This window comes from Podarcis tiliguerta, assembly GCF_965153285.1.
Source record: "Podarcis tiliguerta genome assembly, chromosome: 2".
NCBI lineage: Eukaryota > Metazoa > Chordata > Lepidosauria > Squamata > Lacertidae > Podarcis > Podarcis tiliguerta.
Genome location: NC_139535.1, coordinates 92,245,914 through 92,273,589, shown reverse-complemented (window position 1 = coordinate 92,273,589; position 27,676 = coordinate 92,245,914). Strand labels below are relative to the sequence as shown.

Below are 27,676 nucleotides of genomic sequence, written 5' to 3'. Positions count from 1 at the left end.
CAAACACTTCATCATAATGTATCATTTTTCTTTGTGTAAAGCCCCTTGCAACCAACCTGGCTTTCCTCTGATAACTACCATCAGCCAGCTTTTTCACTTTAAAAACCCACTTACAGCTTATGGGCTTTTTACCTTCAGGCAATTCTGCAGGTACAAACACACTGTTGTTTAGCAGAGAGTTATACTCTGCCTGCATTGCCTTTAACCACGCCTCTTTCTCTAGAGTAGGTAACTCTTGCACTTCTTCAAAGTTTTCTGGCTCAGTTACACAAACCTGGTTTATGGTGGCTGGGAACCCATAACGGTCTGGAGGTTGACCTTTATTACTTCTTGCAGACCTCCTTGGTTCATTAATCTCACCCCCTGGGCTACCTTCAGGACTGCTTTTGGGGTGGATTGATTCTGGAGATTTACCTCCTCCTGTCCCTGTTGCACTTTCTTCTCTCCCCTGCTCCATGCTAGCAGCTGGAGAAAAATCTTCAGTCTTTACCTCCTCCCTTTCAGTTTCTCTGGGAGAGCTGCCAATTCTTAGCTTTGTTTCAACTGCCTTATCAGGTATGCTCGGCAGTAAAACTTTTTCTGGCAGCAGGTTTGCATGTATCTTGGGCCAATTTCTTTGCTCATTAAAGCTGGCTGACCGACTATAACTCAAAAGATTTTTATCATCTTCAAACCTGTAGGCTTTTGTACCACTTTCATACCCAAGAAATAGCAACTGCTGTGCCCTTTTCCCACCTTCTCTTCGGTTCTTTACAGGTATGTCAACCCACGCCTTTGTCCCAAAGATTCTCAAATGTTGCAAACTGGGACTTTTGTTATAGAGAATTTTATAGGGTATGTCATCTAGTACCCTTGACCACAAGCGATTCCCAATATAATTTGCGGTCTTAATACTCTCAGCCCAGTACTTAATTGGAAGATTTGCATCTGCTAACAATGCTTTCATTTGTGTCTGCAAGACACCTCCCCTACGCTCTGCTACTCCGTTCTCCTGAGGCGTTGCCACATTGGTAAGTCTATGTTTAATCCCTTGGGAACGCAACCAGTTTCTTAGGGAGTTTGCCATAAACTCTCCTCCCCTGTCTGACTGAATGGAGCACACCTTTTCGCCAAGTTGCCTTTCTACCCTTCTTACCCAGAACTTCAAAGTTTGGGCAACGTCAGACTTTTGCTTTAATGGATAGACCCAGCCAAATCTAGAATAGTCATCCACTAGGATCAAACAGTACTTGTTATGGGAGACACTTGGTGGAAAAGGACCAGTTACATCAGCATGAATCAACTCCAGTGGTTTTTTGGTTTCTCTCTGGCTTGCTCTTGCTACTGGGCAAGCCCTGCTTTTAACCTCCTTGCAGATATTACAGTCTAAGTAATTATCACAACTTTTAATGTTTTTCATCCCCCCGCACAACTCCAATGTTTTGTTTAGCACCTTATAGCTAGCATGAGCCAGACGCCTGTGCAGGAGATGAATACACATATCATGGGTTGGGACATTTTGCACATTCGCAACCTTAGACTCACACTGCAGTACATACATATTAGTTCTAAGGTTAGCATTTGCCAACACTGCCCCATTTTGCTTTATCTGGCACTGATCTCCCACAAAGTTTACTTCAAAGCCTGCTTTTGCCAAGTCAGGAATGCTCAGGAGATTGTTTTGCAAACTAGGCACACACAACACATTCCTGAATGTGTGTCCCAGCTGTGGGAACACAACCTCCCCCTCACAAACCACATTAGCTTTCTGGCCCGTAGCAAGACTTACATGTTTTTTGTTTGAAGCCCTAGCATCAGTTAGCAATCCTTTTCTTTTACAAAAGGTTTGAGAAGCTCCACTGTCCAGAACCCACAGCTCTTCATTTTCTTGACCATCTGCAGACACCCAAGCGGTAGACTCTCTCTGCTGCCTCCTGTGCTTCTGCTGTTTTTGTTGTTTTCTTGGGCAGTCCCGCAGCAGATGGCCACTGGACTTGCAGCAAGAACACCTTTTTACTTTGTTGACCACCGGCTGGTCTGCAGCAGCTCCTCCTGGCTGTTTCTCCGGCTCCCGACACCTCTGCTCTTCCCGGCTGTTGTTCCCTCTGGGATGCTCCAACAGCTGGGCTGAGGTCATCGTTCGCTCTGCACGCCTGTCCTCCTCTGCATACAACCGTCCAGTAACGTATTCCAGAGTCAGCTTATCAGTCTCTACCGACTCGAGGGAGTTGACCAGCATATCATAGCTGTCATCAAGGGAACTCAGGACTATAAAGACTTTGTCCTCTTCCCCCACAGGCCTCCCTCTTAAGGCTAACTCCTGAAAACAGCCTGTTAGGAATTTTAGGTGGTTTACCAGGGAGTCCCCCGGTTTCTTCCAACACCGGTACAGTCTCCTGGTCAATGTTATCAGTGAGCCAGCTGTCTCTCGCACATGGACAGCCTTGAGTGCATTCCACGCCTCACTTGCCGTCACCTTGTCAGCTACGTAGACTAGCTGGCTGTCGTCCACTCCAAGGATGATCGTAGCCAAAGCTTTCTCATCCTTTTCTAGCTGGACCTCTGTTAGTGCCAGCTTTTCATCGTCGTCCTCATCCTCCTCATGGGGCTGCTGTGGAGTTTCCACCACCTTCCACAGGCCCTCACGCTTGAGGAAGTGTTGCATGCGGACCGACCAGATGCTGTAGTTTGTGGCCGTCAGCTTCTCCAGCAACACGCCACTTCTGGACTGCTCCATCCCTGCAGCTCACCTCCAGCACCCACGGCTAGATAACTGCCACCTGTACTCTTGCGCAGCGGAAGCGTGCTGGGCCCATAACCCTGTCGCGATTCCTCGCGGCGCTTTTAGCAGAAACGCTCTGAGTCCCAGGTTTTTCCAGTGCAGTCTTTTTAATGTGAGCTATATACAGGTATTTACAAAAACAGTCCATACAGAGTACCTGCTCCTTAAGGCAAACGAATACTCTCCACAACAGCACCACCATACCACAGCACAACCACCACAACCACTGTTAAACAGGCTTTCCTTTTAAAACAGGTGATAGCCAATCACATTAACCCCATTCCTGCTGAGTCACTCTGACCCAGCACTTTACAGAGTATTGCATCATCCTGTTGAAGCCTGCAGACTTACTCAGTATCCTGCAAATCCCAACAGTCCCTTGCTTTGGATATATGGTCCCTGCCTGGCCTCTATGGGCGGGAAAGAGGATTCTTCTCATTTCCTTTTATGGCAGTGGTAGCAGTAAGTGGAGGAAGGGCTCTTTCTAGATGCTCTCAGTACCACATCAGGACTGAAAGAGCAGTGGTGCTTGGGCCTTCTGGCACTGTAGTATGGGGAGGGCATCTTCCAATGCTGCCATTTCAGCTTTTAGGGGAGTAAGGAGGAAGGGTGGGTGCTTTGGGGTCAGGGGGAGGTGCAGATTAAAGGAAACAATGAACCCTCTGTCCCAGATAATTTATTTTAGCCAGAGAAGTCTTTAAGGGTGCCTTAATAACTTGTCCCCTCCTTTTGCAGTGCCCCCTTAAGAACACTGGGAGTTTGCTTCCAAGCTAAGCCATGCTTTAGGCCGATATACATGGCATCACTGTTGCTTCTGAAAATACTGTAGAATGAGTCCCTAGTTGTTCTCCACTACCATTTGCACTTCTTCTCTTATCTAGTCCTCTTTCAGGGCTCCTGATTAGCATCCTTCTCCAGCTTGTGACATCATATCCCCACCACCAAACCAATTTAGTTTGTCTAACACTCTCTCCACACAAGGTTCTTTCTCTGCCAACCTGGTCCTGTGTATGGTCTTCTCAGTGCCTCTTATTCTTCCGTCATGGATGATTTCAGCAGCAGGAGCCACAGTATCCCTTGTTGGTTTCAAACCAGCTTCCTATGGCATTCCTCTCCGTTGCAGTCTGCACAGAAAAATGTGTCTGGGAGGATCTGGGGTGAATATGTAGTTATTGTGCCCAGGGGTCCCAGGAAGGTGACCTGGAAAAGAAATTGCAATTAGTCTTACAAAGAGTGAAAAATGGGCAGCACGAAGATATCCAAGCAACAATGATTGCATTTTTCAGTAGTGGTGCCTAATGGCAGAATATTTTATGCAGTTAGGTGCCTCTTAATGCTATATTATTTTTAGGAAGCTGTTATTTTTCATTACCGCTCCCTCAAAAGGACATTAGATTGAGCTAGTTTGAAAACAAGAAAAATATTTGCTGCCTTTTACTGCACCAGGTTTTGCCCTAAATTGTCTAGATATCTGATGGAAGGCCTGAAAATGTCTTAGATTGGAAATTACATGGTGATTTGAAAGTAATTCACATGCATTTCCAACCTCCCCGGAGATGCTGGTGATTGAATTTAGGAGCTTCTGCATGCAAAGCTGATGCTCTACCAGTGAACTACAGTTTTTCCCCAATCTACATCACTCCCAGTGCCAGGTTCTCCATAATTTTTAAAATTTATCTATGTGGGGTTTGTTAAGCACCTCTCTAAGCCAATCCCCCAGGAAGCTGACTTGACTTCAAAGAACAAAGGCAGAATCATTAATACCCTGATGAAAGGTCAGATATTCAGTCAGACATGGAAAGGGGTGGAGTTCCTCCTCCAGCTGTGTGTTACTTAGCAGAATTGAGAGGGGGAGATTGCCAGAGAAACAGGGGTGTGATGTCACCACAGAGGTTTGGGGAACAGGGTTTTCTGGGAAGGAGGAGCAAGAAGTGGGTGGAGCTCTGAAGTGTGCTGGCTGGAAAAGGCTGCACCGAGAAGCATGACTGGCTGCTGCTTTGGATCCAAGCTGCTGACAAGAGGAGCAACGAGAGATAGACTTGGGATGTGTTGTTCTGCACCCCCACCACTGAAGGCTTCAGCTGTAAACATGTATAAAATAAACCATATTTCTTAAAGACACTAGTCTCTTATTGTGCCTCATTCCAAAGGAACATAAACCCAGGAATCTCTTGCTACTGCTTGACAGAGATTGGGGTGGCCTGTAACAATATAATTCCTGAATGTGATACATTTCAGTGGCCAATGCACCCCGATTTTGCTGTGTGTGAAATAGTCTCAGTGGAGCAAGGCGTTTTACCTCCATAAAGAAGCCTTTCCCTCTCTCTGATAGTTTGTCCACTTCCACTTTGTAAATTCCTGCTTCCTGCAAAGGGAAGTGCACAGCTAACTTGCTCTGCTTCTAAACTCAAGATTATGAAGGTTTAATAGTATGAACTAGTGTGACTTGCAGCAAAATCTTGAACTATGGTATGCTCCTATTGAATGTTCCAGCCATACCTTCTTTCGGGACACTCCCTTGCAAGCTCAAGGCGATGGGGCTGGTTAGGAGGCTCCATGGGAATAGTATTGGAAGTGGGGCTCCCCTCCTCCCAAGCAGTTGCCTCATTCTGTCTAATAATAGGACCAGCCATGGATCTGGAGAAGTAGAGCTGGGGGGGGGGGGGGACTTATACAGAGAGACATAGTGGTTAAGAGCGGTAGATTCGTAATCTGGGGAACTGGGTTCGCGTCTCCACTCCTCCACATGCAGCTGCTGGGTGACCTTGGGTGGCTAGTCACATTTCTCTGAAGTCTCTCAGCCCCACTCACCTCACAGGGTGTTTGTTGTGGGAGAGGAAGGGAAAGGAGTTTGTTAGCCGCTTTGAGACTCCTTCAGGTAGTGATAAAGTGGGATATCAAATCCAAACTCCTCTTCTTCTATTGCCAAGACCTGATTTCCATTCCAACTACTTGCACCATCTCCACCATCTTGCCCTAAGCAGGCCCTTCCCGACACTGCCTGCAAATTTAGGAGCACTTTTGCAGGGGGGGAATCTTGCAAATGCAAGCAGGAACCATCTCATGGGGCAGCCTTAGGTTTAGAGAATGCCCCCACTGTGGATAGCAGTGCAGAGTGAATGTGTAGCCCCAATTTCTTGCCTCACACAATTTGACATAAAACAGCCGAATAGAGATGTTCCTTCTCCCGATATCTTGACTAGGTCCTCCATCTGCCCTTCTGCTCATCCATGACAGAGAAGCAGCAATATGCTCCTCTGACCCTACTCTTCACTTCACAAAAAGTAACCAGTGGTTGGTTGACACTGTTAGGCCACACAGCAATCTTAACAGCAAATGAGCATGGTACCTGCGGGAAGAAATGTATTTTGCAGGCTGACTGCTGGGTCAATCCAGTGTTTCTACAACAGAAGCACAGCTCGGAGGAAAATGTAGCAAGTGTGAGAAAAATTAACACGTACCGCTTGTGCAGAAACAGCTTTGACTTCCTCCGCAGTGTGAAGAATGCTCTAAAATCTCCAGTCCACTTAACACTTTCTCAAGTGGCAACCATAGTATAAGACCCGCTATCCCACCAGGGGCCAGCTGAATTATCCTGAAGTCTCACCTGAGAATGGGAACAGAAAGATGTGACTTAGTAATCATTGAGGAAACTGCTTGTTTAAAAACAAGTACCTTCAATTACTCAAAATTGCTGAAATAATCCTCCCCTGTAGAGCTCAAAGTGGTAGCAACATAACGTTTGGTACAGAAGGGCTCTTGATCTGTGAAGAAGTAATTGATGCCTGTGGTATTTTCTAGAAAGAGATAGATGGTGCAGAAAAACCGTGTCCTTAAAACCATCTTCCATATACCACTGTATCCCCAAGACAAAAAAGGGAGAAAGCAGAAATACCAGGGCGACCCACACACTTCTAAACCATGAGGAGATAAAGGTGATAAATGCCTGGTTTATAATGTATACGGGCTAAACCTGTAAGATGAACAGTAACTGGTTGCCCTACTTGGTTACTATTATACTGTACAACCTTTAGCCAGATACCCACATTAGAACCACTCCCCTGCATGCTCAGTGCCAATATTTTCCTCAACTTTTGCCTTTAGGAACCACTAGATGGCAACCACATCAAAGTATCTTACACAAATAGCCCCGCTTAAAGGGGCTCTGGTCACTCCCAGCACTGGGTGGGCTATGGGAGCAGAAAAAAGCTGTGGGGGAAGCAAACCCACACAATTCCACCCCCCCCCCAAATAACCTCAGAGTTCACAGAGCTGATGCAGAAAGAAACTGCAAGACATATGTGAAGGGGTATAAAACAAATTTAAAATGTGAGGGGTCGATTCAGCTGCAAAAGGTTGCCCACAGACATTGCCAAGAGCACTGTGGACCAGGCCGAAGCCTCCATTGCACTGAAAAATAAAGGCCCGCAGCAGGGCAGAAAGAGCAAATGCTCCCTCTGCTGGCTTAGTCAGACCTGAGCAGAGAGAGAGGCTGGAGATTGTGTCTCCTCAGCTCAGCTGGCCCCAGATATCATCTCAAGGTCAATTATGCAAAAGTCTCTCCCACTAGCTGTTACCTAGGCATGGCAAAGCATTTGTTCAGTTCTGCACGCTGAGTGATTCTGCTGGACAGGACAAGGATCAATAGTATACTAAAAGTGAGATACAAATATTCTTCTTGGGAGAGGGAGGGGGAAACAATACAATTTATAGAACCACTGGCTTGAGGGCCTGTAAAAATAATGCCTGTTTGGAAAGCCAAGGCACTTGCTTACTTAGCTCTGTTATTGGTGGTTGGTGTGTCAAAAGCGAGATTCATATTTTTAATTTGGTAAAGCAACAAGTAATGTTGTCTTACAGGGCAGGTGCTTGAGGGCATATGCTAGCACATTGTTCTCTGTGCATAGCATTAAAGCAAATGAAAATAATGCATTTGAAGGATATTTAAATAATTAAGCTTGAAAAGGCACAGCTTTGTAATAAAAGTAGGGCATATTTTCTGCCTAGGGAGTTTCCAAAGCACAGAGTTCTCAAATAACAAATTGTAATCATCAGCGCTGAGAGCAATTTAGCTCAAAGATGTGTATAAATCAGAGCTTTTTAATATGAATGTTTAAAAATTCCACATATATTAAAAAGCTCTGCACTTTTTTGATCTACACACATCTTTGAACTCATTGCTCTCAGAACCAACAATTACAATTTGATGAGTCACCAGAGAGGCACAAGCAACACAACATTTAAGAGAGCGCAGGAACAGACATCCTGATAAGGTGCATGCTGGGATTGTTTGAACAGGGAACAGGTGAGAGCCCGGGGCTCCAAATGTAAGAAGATGGGGAACAGCTTATGGCAGCTCCCAGTTTCTCTCTAAGGTAACTACATGATTTGGCATCTGTATTTTAATTCTAGTATTAAAGCACTTTTGTGAAAGCAATGTCCACTTCTTCATGGACCATGAAATTTAGATGTTGTTATAAAGCATGGTTTTCAAACAAACTCCAGATTACCACTAGATTTTGACGTGAGAAAGTAAACACTTTCCTCATCAGAGTGTATTAGAAGAAGAGAATTTGTCAAGATCCAGACATGGAAAAGATTCAAGGGTATTCACATGGTAGGTGATTGACTAGTTTGGGATTTGCCTCAAAAGAGCTACACAACTTCAGAGACAAAGTAAAGTAAAAGTACTTAAGTCATTAGTATCAGTTCTGCAAAGGCTATGAAAGTAATTCATGCTTCTTGAAAAAGAATATCAGCACAAATACCTGTACTTATAAAGGTCACTGAGCATGGAAGGCACTGAACCACATGGTCCGGGCAGCCATTATGCAGATGGAAATGTGCCAGTTGTTATTCAGTGGCCAAAGCATCCTCCCAGCACATGGTCAAATTGAAGCCGACACATGCTCTGCTATACCTAAAGGATGGGTTCAGGCCTAGACTGAAGTGGAGGGAGAAAAAGGTGGCACATGCTGGCAAACATCACCCTGTCCCTTCCCTTTTGCATTCCTGCCACTGCCTGAAGCAATGCAGAAGCAAATGCCCTTTTGTAATGGGTTTGGTCTCCACCTGAGGGGAAAGAGAGGAGGAGAACATCTTGCTAGGCAAAAGATGATTGGGAGGGGCAGAGCTAGTCAGGTACAGGGGCACTAGGAAAAACAGCCAGCCAGATAATGCAAACAGGAGGAACTGTTTTGAAAGTACTGTAGTCGTAACCATTGCCAACTCAGAAGGTAGTGCCTCTGGTGGGGTCATGCTCCTTCTGGGGTAGTTTGTCCACCTTTGGTCCCCTGTGGCTCTTAGAAACTATCAGCATGCAACAGCCACCACATCCTGGAAACGGCTCAGACAGTCCAGCTAAACCAGATGAGGGTATCAGATTGGTCTCAAACCCTCAGTGAGTTAGGGATTTCCCTGGCAGGCGAAGACAGGCTGTGGTGGATTGAGTGGATGAGACCAACAGGGGGTCCAATGGTGAAGAAGGCGGTTTCTGCAAGTGCCATAGACGGAAGTGAGGGGCAGATGGGGCTCATCAACCCGGGAAGGTAGCCCACCTAGGAGAAGGAACAGTCTGACCCTAAACCTCCACTGCCTTGCAGAACATCTTTGGGAAAAGAAAAGGGTAAGGAGTAAACCCTACATAAATCCAGAGTGGAGTCCCTAAGACAGTTGTATGATGCCTTGTTTGCCTCTTTCCAGCAACTCCTACATCCAAGCTGGTGCCAAATGTATCACTCTGCTTTCCTTTGAACTTACATCAACAAGGCTGAGAGTCTTGTCATCTGGGCAGCCCAGGACCTCCATACACACTGCCCAGGCTTGTGCCCTGAGAAGATCACATTGATCCTGCTAGTGCAGCAGTTTGACTTCGCCCCTGAAGGAGCATCCCATTGTCTTTCGAAACAGATGGATGCCAACAACTCCCAGATAAACTGAGTTAGTAAGAGAGGTGTATTGTCTTGCATGGGTGCGGTGTGTATAATCTCAATGCAAGGCATTATGAACTGTTGAAACCTGCTGCTTGCATGTGTGTGCATGCAAACAGACAAAATCGTATAACACTGTCAACCAGGCATAGATGATAATTTTTGCTGTCTGTCTGATAGGTTTTCCATGAGTCCTAGCAGGAGATAGCTGCAGCAGGAATAGCAGTCAGAAAGGTGTTATCTGTCCTGAATCTTCTAACAGTCAGCTTCATTGAACATCCACGAATTCTAGAGTTATGAGAGACGGAGAAAGTCCTGTCCTGCTCAGGTCTGATGCTGAATTCTACAGGGAAAGCAAGCCTGGAAGCTGGCTCATGGATAGCACTAAGCGAATGACTTGTTCCTCCCAGCTCCACCCACTTGTAGAGAACTCCTTATAAGCCCTTGCGGTGTTGGAGGGTTTCAGGGGTCATGACACCAGTTTCCTTCCATTGTGTAGCACCACTCAGGGCCCTGTATGATTCTGCAAGGCTGTGCAGCAATAGGGCTGGAGAATTATTGTCTTTCAGTTCCTCCCCTGTTCTCAACTGCTCCACGAATTCCAGCATGGAATTCACATGCTCCCGCATCTGCTGCCCCTTTGGAACCTCATCCCATGCAGTTTGAGTAGCGGCACTAGCTTAGTGCCAAATTCCGAAGTGCAGGGTCCTTCCATGATAGTCACAGCCATGCGCTCTCACAGCCACACCATCTTCTAAGATTATGTAGTCAAAATGAGCTTCCAGTCTCTTTGCTTGGAATTCTGTTTAGCACAAACACACTGGGCAGCTGACCTGCATAAATGCCTTTGCCATGATTAAGAGCAGCAGCAGAGGGCAGTGGTGCGCCTATTTCATTTTAATGGGCTTTTACAAGAGAACTCCCTGGTGGTTTGTACTTCAGTCACTACAACTGCCTGTATGAAGAACAGTAGATCCACTTTACTAACAAACCTAATATGTTCAACTGAATGACATATATTCACAACACTGATAGTACTATGGTAGGTATTACTCCTTTTGTTATGATAGGCTTATGACCCAACCTGCTACACACCCTAAGAACAGACACCCATTTCCCATACAGTAGCTATAGGAGGATAGTGGAGCAAGTGGCGGTTCACTTCAAAACACAAGAAAATCTCACCCAGTGCAAGATGGTAAGAATGCCAGAAACAACCTTTATTTGTTAACAGGGAATGAACAGCTAGAAATCATGAGGCCATGAAAGCCACAGCAGGTGGGCTCACTTCTGCCACACAAAATATAGTCACTTTATTGTTACCCCCATTTTGCAGAAGGGACTTGAAAACGAAGAGATAATAGCTAGCCAAAGAAGACACCCACTTCCGTCTGTGACTCACGTGCAATTTGAACTCAGTCATTTTACATGATTTACAATCCAGCTATAATCAGTTACTTGGATTAGAGGCTATTTAATCCCATCAAAGTCTACGAGGCTAAATCCGGGTTAAGGAATTGTGCATCAAATGCTCAAATACTTGTACAGAGTTTCAGTGAAGACTTATAGAGCATAGTGCTTCCCTTTCTTTTGATCCTGAGATCTGAGGAATACAAAGGCACTTTCCTTTGCTGCATTAATCGTTCATAATTTTATATAACCAGGCCCTCCCTCTGTCTCATGCCCAATATGCTTCATTCACCCACCAGACCCATTTCCCACAATCCTCCTTTAGGGCTCCTGTTCCTGACTGACATCTTCACCTACCTACCCCACGACCCCACACCCCTCTGCCATTTCATGTTAGTTGAAGTTGAACCTGTGCATTCTCTATGCAGTATTATTTCTCTGCCCAACCCACCCTGACTCCTCTGCATGGTTTTCTGAGCACCTCTCGTGTTTACACTCATGGATGCCTTCAGCAGCAGGAGCTGTAGCATCCTTGGTGAGTGTCATACCACCTTCCCCTTGCATTCCTTTCCGTGGCAGCTGGACATGGAAAAGTGTCTGGAATGATGTGAACTTCAGAACTTAACACAAAATCAATGGTCCCAGGTCCTGGGAAGGTGGCCTGGAAAAGAAATTGCAGTTCTGCTCAATAGCTCACTTTGCAAATCTAATAGAACGGAGCCTACATTGGGAGTGCAAAGCACAGGGATAGCTAAAAAATAATTGTTGTGCCTTACAGCATATTGTAGTTTATGGAAGAATACTTCCTGCCTATTCAGCACAACAGCTTTCTATCACTGGATTTCAATTAGTACATGAAAGTAGAGCTTTCAGGCATAGTTGCTTTATTGTTTTTGGAAGGACACAGTGAGGGAACTAGACTGAAAGGTAAGCTAATAATATATAAATAATAATAATAATAATAATAATAATAATAATAATAATAATAATAATTTTTATACCCCGCCCATCTGGTTGGGTTTCCCCAGCCACTCTGTTTGGCAATTTGGGTAATACCAGTTTTTGCCTTGAGTCTTTTAGATTATTGGTTACAAAGCCAATATTACCTCATTAAACGCAAGGAAGTAGTTCACATGATGCAATATCCCCCCAAATTGTTTTAACAGCTAGGGTTGTGCAACCCCTTCATCCAAATCCCAAGATGAGGCAGGATCAAAATAGGGTGCCTCCAAGGCTCAGCTCTGCCCCCAAAGCGATCTGAGCAGAAGATTCCCCTGCTCTGGAAACATTCAGTTACAAAGCAAAGATGATCTGAGCCAAGTAAGCTGTCTCCAAAATGATTGGGAAAATGTAAACATCCCCAAATAAGGGAAACACGATAATGGAGTCAATGGGAGTAGTAGAACTGGTATTTGCTCCCCGTAGCCTCAACCCAGACGTAGAATATTATCCTACATCCCCACAATCCTAGTATCTTTGTCCCAGTGCCTTTCCCCCTCACTCTATGGCTAGTACTATGAATGGCACAAGGAGTTTGCTGTGGTATTTTGATTCAGCTTGTCTCTTAACCCAACATTTCTACCTATTTGCTTTTTTCACCCTTCTCTATCTACACACACACATAGAGCTTGTTGTCAATATTAGTCTCCAGTTATAATAGCCACTAAGGCAGTTTTACTTCCTTCTTCTCCCAAATGTGACTATGGTGTTCTGCATTTTATTTACACTTGTATCATCTCTCAATGAGTCATAGATCCTTCATAACCAAACTATATGTTTGTTTTCTATTCTTTTCCATCCTTCCCAATCCAAAATTATATATACATACATCTATGCACACAAGCATATATACATATTGTGTGTTGTCCCCTGGCCATAGTGTTTTCTGGGATAGGTTTTGCATTTTATTTTCAAAATCTTTTACAAATAAGTTATGACTGTTCTGGATTATTATTATTATTAGAAAAGTCACACGACCTATGTGTCTCAAATTTGGCAGGGTTCATCCTATTTTTGGAGAGGTGGACCTTCTATGTCAGCAGGTGTTATGCACCTATGTAACTATTCCAAAATTTGTGAATATTTTGCTTTCCCAATGCAAGTCAATGGGAGGTCTGAAGCTGCAGCTTTGGATTTGGGGTGCAATATCACCCCCTTCCTGAAGCAATTCAAACTGAATAGGGGACAGTCAGAAGTGAAGCAGCTTGGGTTGCTTCACATAGCCCTAAGAAATATCATGGCGCGATTACAGCAGCCAATGAATTAATGCCTGGACTGCAACATGGAACAGCAATTTCCAGCTCATAGTTCCTACCTGTCAACCACTCTGATTTAGGAGTGCTTTATTCAAGCCATAATTTGCCCAGAACACGTTTTATGGAAAACTTAAACTTTGTAGCCCTGATTTTTAGGTGTTGATGAAGATTTGACACTGGAATAGGATAGACACTCCAGAGCCATTGTGTGTTCTGAGAAACGTCGTCTAACAACCTATCTTGATTTCTTCTGGCTTAGCATCTCAGTGCTAATGCCAATACATGACCCTCCTAAAAGTGCCTGTTATTTCCAGGGAGACTGATTTGGGTGAATCTCTATCAGTCTTGGTACTCAATGCACTCAGAGTTTTCTCTCCTGGGGGTGGGGGAGTCAAATACTAGAGTGAATAATTACCTCAATAAAGAAAGCCTTCCATCCTGATTGTGGCTTCTCCTCTTCTGCCTTATAAACACCCGTTTTCTGCAATGGGATGAGACCGAAGCCACTGAGAAATGAACAGGTAACAGGCGCTCTTGTAAACCCTGAGCTTATGAAATTCTAAAATGTTCACTAGTGTGAATCTGGAGAAGAGTGTTCCTGGTTTGAGTCTCCGAAGGACAGGGTAGAGTGGAACAGCTATGGCGACTGTGCTCAAAGTGGGGCAGAATGGGATGGGGTTACATCCCACTTCTTTCCAGGTGATCATAAACCATTCCATACATCACAGATGGGGAACCTCAGGCCCAGGGGCCAAGGGCAGCCCTCCAGACCTCTCTATCTGGCCCTTGTGATAATCTCCAGGACACCCACACTTCCAAACCACAACCCTCACCAGCTGTGCTTTCCTCCCTCCTAGACTGTTTCCCCCTGGCTGGAATGTGTCCTTGGACTCTGATAATACTTCTTGCTTGCCTGGATGGAGGATAGAGAAAGAAGTGTGACTGTGAAGAAACTAGGCTACTGCACAATGGTAGAATTCACATTGATTGCTCTGTTCACTTTTGCCTTTGACACTGCCCATCACTGGTATGCAGCCTCCACATGCTTGCCCAGAAGGAAATGCAGCCCTCATTCCGAAAGAGGTTCCCTACCCCTGCTATAGACTCATGAGCCCCAATATATTAGTGAGTCTTACTTTCTAGCATGGGTCTTTTTAGAACTACAGCATAAAGATAATGCTCTTTAGCTCACACCTCCTGGGGCAACATTAGATGGAAATACACTCTGCTGCGCTTTGAAATGAAACCATCCTATGGATGTTTTTGGTAACTTATATAACGAAAGAATCCCATTTTATTTGGTTGTTTGACTCTTGGATTATTTATTCATTCAGTGTATACCCCTTTCTTCTGAAGGAACCCAGCAGGTTCCAGAGTGGGCCTTATTGTTACATATGAACTTCTGCTCCTTTAAGATGGAAGCAACAGCAATGGACTTTCCTGTGCAGCCCATCACAAATGGTAACCAGTCGGTGCATGTCACACACACACCAACCACTATCCTAACTGAGTACACTAACTATGTAATTAAAAAAGAAAGAACTTTGCAAATAAATGGGCTAATTCAATGAGTTGGCAACAGAAACCATCTTTAAAGGAAATAATTTATTTTTGAAGAACTGCTTGTGTGCGTAGGGATGGAGGCTTGATTCACTCAACTGTGTTATGAAGCTTGGAGAAACCCCCAATCCCAAATCCTCTTACCACTTTCTCAACCTTGCAGGGAAGCCAAGATATGGGTTGTGAAACACCTGAAGGACCAGGACCCACCAACAGCCTGAAGTCTCGCCTGAGAATGAGAAGGGAAGGAGGCGGCACAGTGAGTGCTGAGGAAGCTACTTTTTGGAGACAAGTACCACTGCCAAGGTGGCTCAGTGGTACTTGGCAGTGGTACTTGCCGATCAGAAGGTCAGCAGTTTGAATCCCCGCGATGGAGTGAGCTCCCATTGTTTAGTCCCAGCTCCTGCCCACCTAGCAGTTTGAAAACACGTAAAAGTGCAAGTAGATAAATAGGTACCACTCCAGCGGGAAGGTAAATGGCATTTCCGTGCGCTGCTCTGGTTCGCCAGAAGCGGCTTAGTCATGCTGGCCACATGACCCAGAAGTTGTCTGCGGACAAACGCCGCCTCCCTCGGACTCCAGAGTGAGATGAACGCTGCAACCCCAGAGTCATTCGCGACTGGACCTAACGGTCAGGAGTACCTTTACCTTTACCACTGCCAAGGCAATAGTTCACTTACTGAAGCAAAAGGGATCGTTATGTTTAAGCAATTAAAAATACTCTTTGTCTACTACTCAGTTGACTCAGGCATTCTGATGGTTCTTCAATACCATCAACCTGACTCCAAAAGTTCTAGAGCATATTCAGTAATCCACCCACAAAGTTCCCTTATGAATCTTGTTTGTAGGTTTGAAAACATATAAAAGTATAAAAACTGTAATGTTTTGTGGAGCTGTTCACAGACACAAAAAGCACTCAGAATGCTTTCTTCTTCTTTTTTGCCAGAGAGAAAATACTGCATGCTTTAGGGAAGGGAACACCCCAATGGCTTCTTTGTAGAGATTTAAAAGTGAACCTCCATTGTCACACTTTCAAAAATAATGTGGAAACCAAAACACAGACATCCTTCAAAATTCACATGTCTACGAAGTTTGCAGTGCAGCTCTCAAGCCAAGTAATGTGCACAGAAATACTAGGGTGAAGTGCGTATATAAATGCATAGGTTAGTGAAAATAAGAAACAAAAAAGCACTAGGGGGAATTGTTTGCAAAAATATGTATATTTGACAAAACGACATACATAAATGTGGAGATTAAGAGAAAAGCACACAAAAATGCTGGCTATTTTTCCAGAGGATTTTTTAAAAAACAGTAATTTGCAAAATGCAGCAGAAATGTGGAGAACTGAATTTAAGAAAGAGACAACTGAGATTGTCCCATTCTTTGTATGTATATTTATATCAACTCTGTATATTTGTATTAATAAATCATACACGATAAATCCTACCTTTCAGAGCCCAAAGTGTTAGAAAAGAAACATTTAACTGCTGAAGGCTCCATATCTGTGTAGAGCTCGATAATACCTGTAGCTTTTGTCTAGAAAAAGAGAGAATAGGACAGAAATATCAAGCGTTCCTCAAGCTATCATCCATTTCTTCTATCAGCTACATGAAAGTTTTGTATAGGAAGCTGCTGTTATGTACTGAAGTTCTCACCCTGGGCCAGCAGGGGGATACTGTATGCAAATGAAGGATCGAAAGTGACGTTCAGTGATTGGATAGTTTTAGAAAGTTGTTACAGTAACAAGGTACTGGAGCTCTATATAAGCAGGCTGACTAAGCTCCTCAGCTCAGTTCTGTTCCAGCTTACAAATAAAGAGCTGCTTGGAAGAATCGCTGTGTCGTCTGATATGTTCACCCACAACTTAACAGCTGCCTTATACGGAGTTAGACCGTTGGGTCCATCTACCTCAGTTTTGTCTACACTGATTGGCAACAGCTGTCTAGGGTGATTACAAGCAGGTTTCTCTCCCAGGCCTATGTGGAAACATCAGGGATCAAACCAAAGATCTTCAGCATGCAAAGCAAGTACCACTGTGCAATGGTTCTTCCTACGTAGATTGCAAAGATCTCATTTCAACAGCAGCCACCTAATTAGCTGGCTAGTATAGAAACATGTGTCAGGAAACAGTCTGTGTGAAATCAACCTACAGCTTTCATTGAAATTAAGAACCTTTCAATTTCATTGAAATTAAGAACCTTTCTTTGTGTTTTGCCTCTAGGGGCATATTCATATACATATACTAATAGAGCCTATTTAAATATTTACTGTATCTGAATGTAACATTAAAAGGCCAGAAGGAAATGTCATAATATTCTAATATGTACCAGTAAAGCTCAAAACCAACCAAGTGCCCTCAGAAAATGGCCAAATGTCATAATGTTCCTGTCATTTATTGGATCATTGGCCAAGGCTTCCTGCTTCCAATAATACTGATAATTTCCTAGTAAGCTTGAGCTTAACAGAGTGTCCTTGATAAACTATGATTTTCATCAGTTAAAAGGCTATGTGTACCCATGGCTTGAAGTAAATAATAAAACAAGTCTCATGACTGAATTAGTTATGTTGCAACATGAGTTTTCCTCACCTCGGTTCTCTTCCAGGAAATTTGGGGCATTTTCAGATTCAAAATGGTGCTAAGAAAAAAGCTTATAACCGACATTGCAATTGATAATTTAATCGATGGGTCCCGTGTCATCAAGTGATCATTGTTTGGGGTGGCCCTGCAGGGCAACAGAGAGGTTTTTAAAATAATAGCTCCCTTGCAATAGACAAAGCAATTACATATTTCCTCTAATCACAGAAATTTGACTCTTTCTGGGTTTTTCTTCTTTGGAATATACACATATAGAAAAATATACAGGTGGCGGGGGGGAAGTATTCTAATTCAAACCCTCTGTGAATTTTGCAGCAGGGATCTGAAGCCAAGTTCTAGGCTCTACTGACAAATTAAAAACAGAAAATCACCAGATTTTACCCACCAAAAAGTTCTTAAAGAACTCAAATGTGAAATTGCTGTTCTTCTAACAAAAATATTTAACTGGCTCCGAAGACCTGTCTCCATGTCTGAGGAATGCAAATGGGCCCAAGTAACACCGACTTTTAAAATGCAATCAAGAGGGGATCTAGAAAGTAACAGGCCAGTTAATAGGTGAAATTAGGTGAAAACCCTTATTAAAAATAGAATTAGCATATAAAAGAGCAAGACTTATTGAAGTAAAACTAGCATGGCTTTTGCAAGGGTAAGTCTAACAACAACAACAACAACAACAACAACAACAACAACAACAACCACCTAATAATAATAATAATAATACCCCGCCCATCTGGCTGGGTTTCCCCAGCCACTCTGGGCGGCTTTTCTTTGAGAGTTCTTTGAGAGATTCAAAAAAACGAAGCCATGAATTACTGAGGGTAAAGACAATTGTAAACATTTTTAAGTATACATTAATTTGAACGTATTAATTTGAAAGAATAGATTAATTTGAACCACACAGCAAAAGCTGCCTTTGGGCAAAACCCATTGGTTGGTGTCCTTTATGTCACCGAGTTTCAACTCATCAGAGGGCAGAACTGCTTTGCAGGTTTCTTCTTTTTTTAATCCTTTTTAATTAGTAAGATTGCAAGCCAATTGACAGAGGGATATGGAAACACAGTGGATAATAATAATAAGTGGCAGACACTCATCAGAAACATTGCAGTGTCAACTGGAGTGATGGCTGAACTAGCATTTTGTTCACTGGTTGCATGTTTATCATTCTAATTACAAAGGTGGGTTAATAACACCATCCACTGACTGCCATCAACCTGGGTCACTTCTGCCCTTCCTCCAACAAAGAAAGTTTGTTTATCTCCTCTCCTGTGTCCCAGGAGTTCTCCTGAACCCCCCAGCCAACTGGAAGGGGGTGCAGAAATGGGGGGAAACCTTGTTGTGCCAGTGGAAGTCCTTGTGTGGGCTTCCATTGGTTGTGTTTGTTAGCTGAATCCTGTCCTATGCTTGGGAGTGTGTGGGGTGTGCCTGGTAAAGTCTCAAAAGCCACAGGAGCTACTAAAGTTTCCTGTTATCAAGGGTGAAGCTTTGGTATTCTGCACAGCTCCTTGCCATTGTCCTTGATTAGACTATGCAGAATTATTGCACAACAGTAACACATTACAGAATTAAGCGGAAAAAAGGTTTTATCATTTAAATGCACGTAACTGATGCAGATTAGAATCCAGATTTTCTTGGCTCGGAATGACTTAGCTTGTTGTAGTTTTGTGGAACTGGGCTGCTGTTTGATAGTAAAAGGAAAAATGAGAGCAGCAGCATGAACTCACCGGAAATATTTTGCTCCTGATAGCTCATTGAAGAAATGGTGGGAATTATCGAGAGGGAAGAATTCATCTCCTGCTGCTATGATTAGATACTTGGGCTTGTTTATGTATCGTTCATTATATGCTGGGGATGGAAAAATTAACTGTTTTAGAAATGACCAACATATGGTTCTCAGGATGCTACTACAGTGGTACCTTGGGTTAAGTACTTAATTCGTTCCAGAGGTCTGTTCTTAACCTGAAACTGTTCTTAACCTGAAGCACCACTTTAGCTAATGGGGCCTCCCACTGCAGCTGGGCCGCCAGAGCACATTTCTGTTCTCATCCTGAAGCAAAGTTCTTAACCCGAGGTACTATTTCTGGGTTAGTGGAGTCTGTAACCTGAAGCGTCTGTAACCTGAAGCGTATGTAACCCAAGGTACCACTGTACCTTGTTTTATCATAAAACATCATAACAAGGATAGCAAGACTGCACAGAAGCAATAGAGAATAAGTAGAACGGAGTAAGGACCACAAATCCCTAAAGAGTGGCATACACTCAGGGGGCAGAATGTAAAGACATGGGCACAGGTGCTGAAATTGCAGCAGTTCTCACATTTGTTTGATTTCCAGAATCAGTCAAGCAAAAGCTGAAGCCTGCAGATTATATAAAATTAATGACATGCCACAACAGAAACTTATTTTATTTAACAAAATTTGTATACCACTTAATTAAGTGGCTGTTGTAGCTTAGCAAAGCCAGTAATTGGCTTATAGAGGAAGAAATGTGAAGAGGCAGAGGAATGGGGAGTGGAGAAATGAGAGAGGAAGAAGAAAAGGATTTGGAAGTTTGGAGTGGGGGAAGTCAGCAAGGGAGTGAAAACTTACTCAAGGCAGGCTGTTGAAGGACAGCGTGCAAAGTGTCTAATCAGGGACCAGCTTGACTTGCTTGCTCTACCCACCCTGCCCCACCCCAGACAAAATAATGGATCTACACCAAAGTGGAAAAGACTTCATTTGATCGAGCCATTCCCTATTCCTCTGCATAACATCATTATCTTCCATGCTTGTTCCGTGCATTGTAGCGCCACCAAAATTGCCCTTTCCTTCTATTTCTACAACTATCCTTTCTTCTGCTACCATATCATTTATCAGAGAAATCTGAGAACATAAGAAGTGTTCACCAAGTGGATCAACATGCGAAGTTAATATCTTGAACCGCGGAGTGTCCAGCTTCTGAGTAATTTTCAGTTCGTGTATGTGCCGCCATGCAAATGTCCAGCCACAGTACGCTCGGTATTGATGATGCCAGCTCTGAAGCAAAGCAGCCAGAAGTGAGTTCTCTGTGCACACTAAGACTTTCCATACAGCAAGTGCCAAAGCTTAAGTGCCGTATTTTTCGCTCTATAAGACGCACCAGACCACAAGACGCACCTTGGTTTTTGGAGCAGGAAAAAAATAAAATTCTGAATCTCAGAAGCCAGAACAGCAAGAGGGATCGCTGTGCCATGAAAGCAGCAATCCCTCTTGCTGTTCTGGCTTCTGGGATAGCTGCGCAGCCTGCATTCGCTCCATAAGACGCACACACATTTCCCCTTACTTTTTAGGAGGGAAAAAGTGAGTCTTATAGAGCAAAAAATATGGTACTTGAAATCCTGTAGAATGGAGAATTACTACACACACGTAGTGCATTGCCCTTTGTACAGTCTTGTTGTTCTCTACTCTTCTTCACTTTACTGTGAAGAAACTGGATTCTCACCTTAATGATATTCAAAAGATCAAATACAAGTGGAGCAAAGGACACAACTCTTTCATCCACAGCTGCCGCAAGCCAGCTGGTCCAGCCACGCTGCCAAAAAGAGACAAAAGAATGAGCTTGGGAAGGTGCACTGGGAATGAGAAGAAAACAAGGAGGATCATGCAACTGATGAGTTACATACATGGAAAGCAAAGCAGCACAGACCTTCATACCTACCTTGGAACCACCTGTCAACATGAACTTGGCAATGTTCATCTTTCCAGCAGATTCTTTCTGTAAGAACGCTGTTATGGTATCCATGGCCCGCACAGTGGCCTGAAGACAAGACAAAAGGATTACAGCCTCTGGAACGCAAAGGACATACTTGCAAAGAGTCTGAGGATACTTTATTGTTAGAATGGCATAGTCACAGTGCCATCACAAGGTGGTTTGTCTTCAGAGCTTTAACAGGGGCGCCCTATATTTTGCAAAGGCAATACTGAGGTTACACACAGTGTGCTGATGTAAGGATCAGCACTCATCAGCTCACTGATATTTTTTACAAATCCTTCTCCTAGAAACAAAATGAATTAATTTCACACTCTGATATATTCTGTGTTTAGTTCTTTGCAACACTGCTCATTCATCAGGTCTCAAGCAGAATGTGCACATAATCCCTCAACAAAGAGGGAATTGTGTAGAATTTGTGATCATCACACATCATTTCCAGCAAGGCCAGGGAAATGTGCCTATATCAAGTGAATTTTGTATATCACTGGCAATTATACATAATCCCTAATAGGTTTTGCAGATTGTTCATATCTTCAGCTAAATTTTGAACATTATCTGGCTATTATGCATAATCCCAAACAGACCGTTGAAAATGTATGTATCTTGACTTCATTTTGTACATTTTCTGGGCATATGTAGATTCTCTAGTCTATATGCATAGTCTCCATGAAACATGCCTTTTTTTCCTATTTCCTGTTCAGAACCGTACAACCTGCACTTCCCAGGCTGCTTCTGGGCCAGTGCCTAATCTTACATGGTTGACAGTATACCTTCCCATGGCTCAGCCAAGCAGTAGGAAAAATGGGGCGGGGGGGCTTAGAATAAAGATCCACTTTATTCTGGAGTCCGGCACTCTTTTTCACCACTTTCAGCTGTTTCCCAGTCTGCTGAGCAGCACAAGGAGGACTCTCCCTGGTCCTACCCTCCCTCCCAACCCCCACCCGCAATTCCTCTAAAGAATGATCCCATGCTGCTATTAAGGTTTTTATTACAGCTTAAGAAACCTTTAAAATAACCCTTCTAGCATTACTGCATTGCTGGGAACAAGCAGAACATGTTCCTGAATGTTGGCAGTGTCTGTCCACCAATCCAGAAAGAAGGAAGAAGCCAGAGTTACCTTGACCATTGGGAACTGAATCAGCACATCTGGCTGTGCCATCTTGTCAATTATGAACTTCCGCCATGAACAAAAAACAGCATAATCTTCAATGCCATTCTTGCATTCTTGCATAGGGATTTTCTAGAAGCAAACCAGATCAAAGTTTTTGGTTGAGGCCTCCCATCTGGTCCCCTAGAACAACATGATAGGCCTGTCCTAGTTCTCATACCAGGTGGAATGAGAACTGCCATGATATATTACTCTAGCATAGCAATGTGTTCGTTCAGTTCTGTTACAGGTTGAGTGATTCTGCTTGACAGAATGAGGATCAATATCTCAAAAGTGAAATACAAATGTTTTCTTTGGAAAACAATACCACTGAGGGATAGGGGAGAAATTCAAACCGGCTTGTGTTTTAGCGTCAATGTCCCTCATTTGTGTTGTGTCTGAAGCAATATGTGAAATGAAACACACCTGTCCACTCAGATTTCACAATGCCATATGCCAGCAAAATAATGCACACACAAATGTGCATGTGCTATTCTATTTGTTTATTTTTGCACATTTGTTTATTTTTGCATATCCTTCAATGCATGTAGCAAGGCAATTTACAAACATGTAGCTGCTTTAAAAACCCATACAGCCTGGAGATAAATTTGAGAACAATTCAATATAAACCATCTATGGCAGAGACTATTTCATCCATCTGGAAAAGTGTATCTAAGCAAAAATGTCTTCCATTGTTTGTGGAAGGTTCAAAGAGCGGGTGTGTGCTGTATCCCAGCAGGAATTCTGTTCCACAGAACAGGGACAACTCACTATCTGCACTTTCTACAAACTATTGGAGACATTTTTGTTCCAACAGCTTTTCCCCATTGGATGAATGGGTCTTTTGCTATGGGTGTCTATTTTGGATTGTTGTGTGCATATGTTTAAAATATATCCCCTGCTTATTGTGTTGTTTTTTACCTGGTTTATTGTAAATCGCCTAGAGGTATGTGTGTAAGGTAAAGGTAAAGGGACCCCTGACCATTAGGTCCAGTTATGACCGACTCTGGGGTTGCTCATCTCGCTTTATTGGCCGAGGGAGCCGGCGTACAGCTTCCGGGTCATGTGGTCAGCATGACTAAGCCGCTTCTGGCGAACCAGAGCAGCACATGGAAATGCTGTTTACCTTCCTGCTGGAGTGGTACCTATTTATCTACTTGCACTTTGATGTGCTTTCCAACTGCTAGGTTGGCAGGAGGTATGTGTGTGGAAGGAAACTAATAATAAATAAATGATGTATTAGGAAAAAATAACATCTAAAATGCGTAATATTAGGGGAAAGTGCTTGCAAAAATGTGTACATTAGGGGAAATTACACACACAAAATGTGCTTATTTGGAGAAATTTGCACTGAAATACTGATGAAACTTCACAAGCTCCTAAAAGAATTCCATGGACGGGTGCGTAATTGTGGAGAACTGAACTTTAGATTTGATTGAGTGGGTGGGTGGGTGGATGAGAAACAGAGAGAAATCAAAACTGTCAGATGTGAACATCCCTACACCCAATCAATTCATTCTGTGGACACACATAAGAGTATGAAAGAGAGTGTGGGAAGAGCACTTACGTGGTAGGTAATTGGCTGGTTTGGGATCTGCCTCAAAATAGCTGTGCAACTTCAGAGACAAAGCGAAGTATTAGTCATAAGTATCTGTTCTGCAATGGCTGTGAAAGTGCTTCATGCTTCTTTGAAAATAACATCCACACAAGCAAATACGCTCTGTGATTGACAGGCAAAGATGCCAAACCAACCAGAGCCAACAACTCTGGGTGGCTTTGGGGCCAGTCATAAAATTTGCTAAAATCAAGACACACACTCTATTGCAGCAGTTCAGAGAAGAGCAAACTGATATTAATTTCCTGTTCTTTTGCTGCCATTTTAATTAACTGTAAATCATGGTCATAGTTTCTTAAATGATTTGAATGCCTGATCTGAGTATGTGTGACAAAGAGTTCAAGAAACATCTTGGTCATAATTTGTACATGTGTACTGGGGAGATGAGAGGCAGATAACCCAATAAATAAGCATAAAGAAACTTTCTTGAATACAGTGAATTGGAATAGATTACCATTAAACATCTGCTTCACAGTTTTCTATTCTAGTAGGGCTACTAATTTCTTTAACAGTGTTAACAAAGCAGAGTTGATGTCATAATCATTTCTCAGGGATTCTTCCGGCTACTTACAACCCAGCAGATTTTGCTGTCATAATGGCTTCATTAACCCTTAAGTCCATGGGTTGAGGGACATCATCATTTCTTCCATTCCCAATCATCAGCAAACACAAGCTCGTCATTTTGGGGTTTGGGGGGACAACAATGGTCAGTTCATGCCACCAAACTGTTGCATCCACTTCAGAATCTGAATGGATACACAGAAACATAACTGATATTTATCTAATAGTAGAGAAATCACACACACACACAGGGTTAGGACATATGAAGCGAAAGGAAGGTCACCAGCCCCCCCCCCAACATCAATTAGGGCAGGGATGTTGTTAGACTCCAAATCCCATCAACCCCATCAATCGTAGCTCAAAAAATGGAGCATTGAAGGAAGGGAAATGGAATGTTGAGCCACTCCTGCGGATAACAGTGTACTGATTCACACAGGAATCTGCACCAAAAGAACTATGCACTAAGTAAAAAAAGAGTCATCATAAAAGCAGTTAGGAAAATCCCCCCATAAAGGGTCAGTATGACTGGAAGTTGGTGCATGTATCTTGTTCCTCGTGCTTAAGCAATATGCAGCAATATGTGAAAACATTTCACGTTGGATTGGGCTCTGAAGTGAACAATTCCTTGTGGGCAGATTTTGGAAGCATCTGGGATATGGGAAAATTTGATAGGAGAATGCTGCTGGCCCAAGAAAGTCAAATGACCCAGCACAAACCTTTGCAAAAATTAAAGATTAGCTCCCAATTGCCCTGCAGTTGTTCTGTAGATAGTGGATCATTTCTTCTTCATTACATTCTCAGACTGGACAGCTTTTATCAGACCTTGACCTTACAAAGTTTTCTAATTCCAACCTTAATAATTTGTGCGAATTAACCACTTTAAAGAGATTCTATTTCCTGCTTGGACCTATGTCTTGATCTCTGCCTCAGAACTATGTTTTCCCCAGAAGCTAGAGAAGTGACCATGCTCCCTTTTCTAGCCAGCCACAGGGAGACTAGGCCTGTAGCTGCTGCTCCTCACGTTTCCTTACTTCCCACAGAGCACATCACGCCCATCTAGCAGCCTCCACATCACGTTAGGCTTCCCTCCCGCTCTTTCTCATCCTACTCAAATGAAAAGGGCAAGCGGAAAACTGCCATCTTCTGCTCTCACCATCCAGCCACTTCAGGGAGGTCATGTTGAGGGTATAGATGGTGACATCTGGCCTGTCCTCCTTGTTCTTGAGGGTGTAGCTGTAGTGAGGGTCATGCTGCTTGACGTAGTCATCCAGGGCCTTCTGCTTCACCATCCATCCTGAGGGCAGGCAAGTGGTCAATAGGAAAAGGGAGACAGCAGCATACATAGTCCAGTCACTTGACTGGGTCCCGCTGGCAGTTGTCCCAGTTGCTTCACATCACACTAACCAACAGGTAGGTTGGCAGCGCACACCAGAGCTTTTCTACAGAGCAGTTCCCTCTATAAATGTTACAATAGGCTTTTCCTGTAGTTATAAAGGTCACTGAGCATGGAAGGCCCCCAATCACATGCTCTGGGCAGCTCTTATGCAGATGGAAATGTGCCAGTTGTTATTCAGTGACGTTCAGTCACAAGGCACCCTCCCAGCCACACTGTCAAATTGAAGCCACTGGGTGCTCTGCTATACCTGAAGGATGGGTTCAGGCCTGGACTGGCACATGTTGGCAAGCAGCACCCTGCCTCTTCCCTTTTTCATTCCTGCCACTGCCTGAAGCAATGCAGAAGCAAATGCCCTTTTGTAATGGGCTTCCTTGCAGGCTTACTCTCAGGTATTTAGAGTTAGGAAGAGAGGTACATTGTTTTGCATGGGTACAGTGTGTATAATCTCAATGCAAGGCATTATGAACTATCGAAATCTGCTGTTTGCATATGTGTTTGTGTATGGGGGGCATAGGTGGTAAATTTTACTGCCTGTCCTTGAGCCCAAACTATTTAGGGACAGTGAGTTGTATTCCGATCCTGGTGTTCACTCTATCTAGAGCTCATTCAAATGTGAATTGAGAAACAAAAATCCTCAAGCAACTTGTTCACAATGATTCATACTGTTTGTTCTCTGACTTAGAAAGTGTTTATTTTATTTTCATTATTTTATTTTTTTCTTTCTTGAGTATTCCTCAAAGTAAAATATTTCAGAAGTGATCTGGATGTTGTCCTTGACAGTACTGAAAACATGGTTCCACTGGCTGAAGAAGAGACACGTCAGCATAAAAATACAAAACTGCATGTACCATAACAAAAGCACACCCTGTTAAATGTTGCTATAAATGAATTACATTTCCAGTGTTTTTTTGTATTTAATCTAACATGATGACTGAAACAGGGTAGGTTCATTTAGTAGCTTATTAGGCATAACATGCCTTCGTTTCTTGTTTCCTGGAACTTTTCTTAATTTTCTCTTCTTGATCAGGATTCTGTTGTTCTGTTGTTCGGCAGAATATTTGTTCCTACCCTAAGCAAATAATGCTGTTGCCACCCTTTGTTTCTTGGAAGTGTGCCCTAACAGACATTTCCTTTGAGCTATCAAAGACAAGGCTTTCGAGCAATGCCCAAAAGTGAACATGAAATGCCTTAGGTGAGACTCCCATGTCCTGTGTGTTTTCTAATGTGCAGTCGCCACACTACTTGCAGTTTAAATTGCTTTTTCATTTAAGAGGAGAAATCATTTTGGCTATCCAACAGTATAAGTAGCCATCTTTTTCTTTTTTCTTTTTCTTGAGGTGTATTTTGGGAAAATCAGAATGATTAGCACAATAAACTGCTTTTGCCATTCTCTGGATAGCAACTTGGGGAGGATTCCAGCAGCATGAGCTGGAGCCACATTACTGAGTGTTGCACCAGCTTTCCATAGCAATGTACCCTTGCAGCCTGCATATGGAAATGTGGCCGGGATTGTGGGAATTTCTGAGATAAATACTTATGTGTTGTTGAACCCAGGTACCCGAATGGTGATCTGGAAAAGAGATGGCACTACGGCTGAATAATTGTGTGGGAGGTTCCTCTTGGGTTCCTGTCCAACAGCCTCAGTGGCCTTCCTATCTTCAGCAGTCAACTCTGATCCCTGAAGTTGACCCAGTGCAGCATCTGCTCACCCTGCAGGCTC

At 43.4% G+C, this 27,676-nt stretch overlaps 2 protein-coding genes across 2 annotated transcripts in view; one reads left to right on the top strand and one right to left on the bottom strand.

Annotated features, from left to right (window-relative positions):
• Positions 1 to 5,944: 5,944 nt before the first annotated feature.
• On the bottom strand, positions 5,945 to 25,948 carry LOC310672710 (autocrine proliferation repressor protein A-like). Its single transcript, XM_083430292.1, has 14 exons — positions 25,714 to 25,948; positions 24,571 to 24,745; positions 23,952 to 24,000; positions 22,355 to 22,477; positions 21,184 to 21,282; positions 20,968 to 21,057; positions 20,393 to 20,522; positions 19,233 to 19,353; positions 17,503 to 17,638; positions 16,363 to 16,451; positions 15,060 to 15,144; positions 13,771 to 13,836; positions 11,582 to 11,761; positions 5,945 to 6,368 (listed from the first exon to the last, which is right to left on the bottom strand). Exons 1-13 carry the CDS (start codon positions 25,901 to 25,903, stop codon positions 11,609 to 11,611), a joined length of 1,506 nt encoding a protein of 501 aa, XP_083286418.1. The 5' UTR covers positions 25,904 to 25,948; the 3' UTR covers positions 5,945 to 6,368; positions 11,582 to 11,608.
• Positions 15,079 to 27,676, top strand: part of LOC310672709 (autocrine proliferation repressor protein A-like) — a 62,290-nt gene continuing 49,692 nt past the window's right edge. The window contains exon 1 of the mRNA XM_083430291.1: positions 15,079 to 15,207. The gene's annotated coding sequence lies outside the window, so the exon portion shown is untranslated. The remainder of the gene's footprint in view (positions 15,208 to 27,676) is intronic.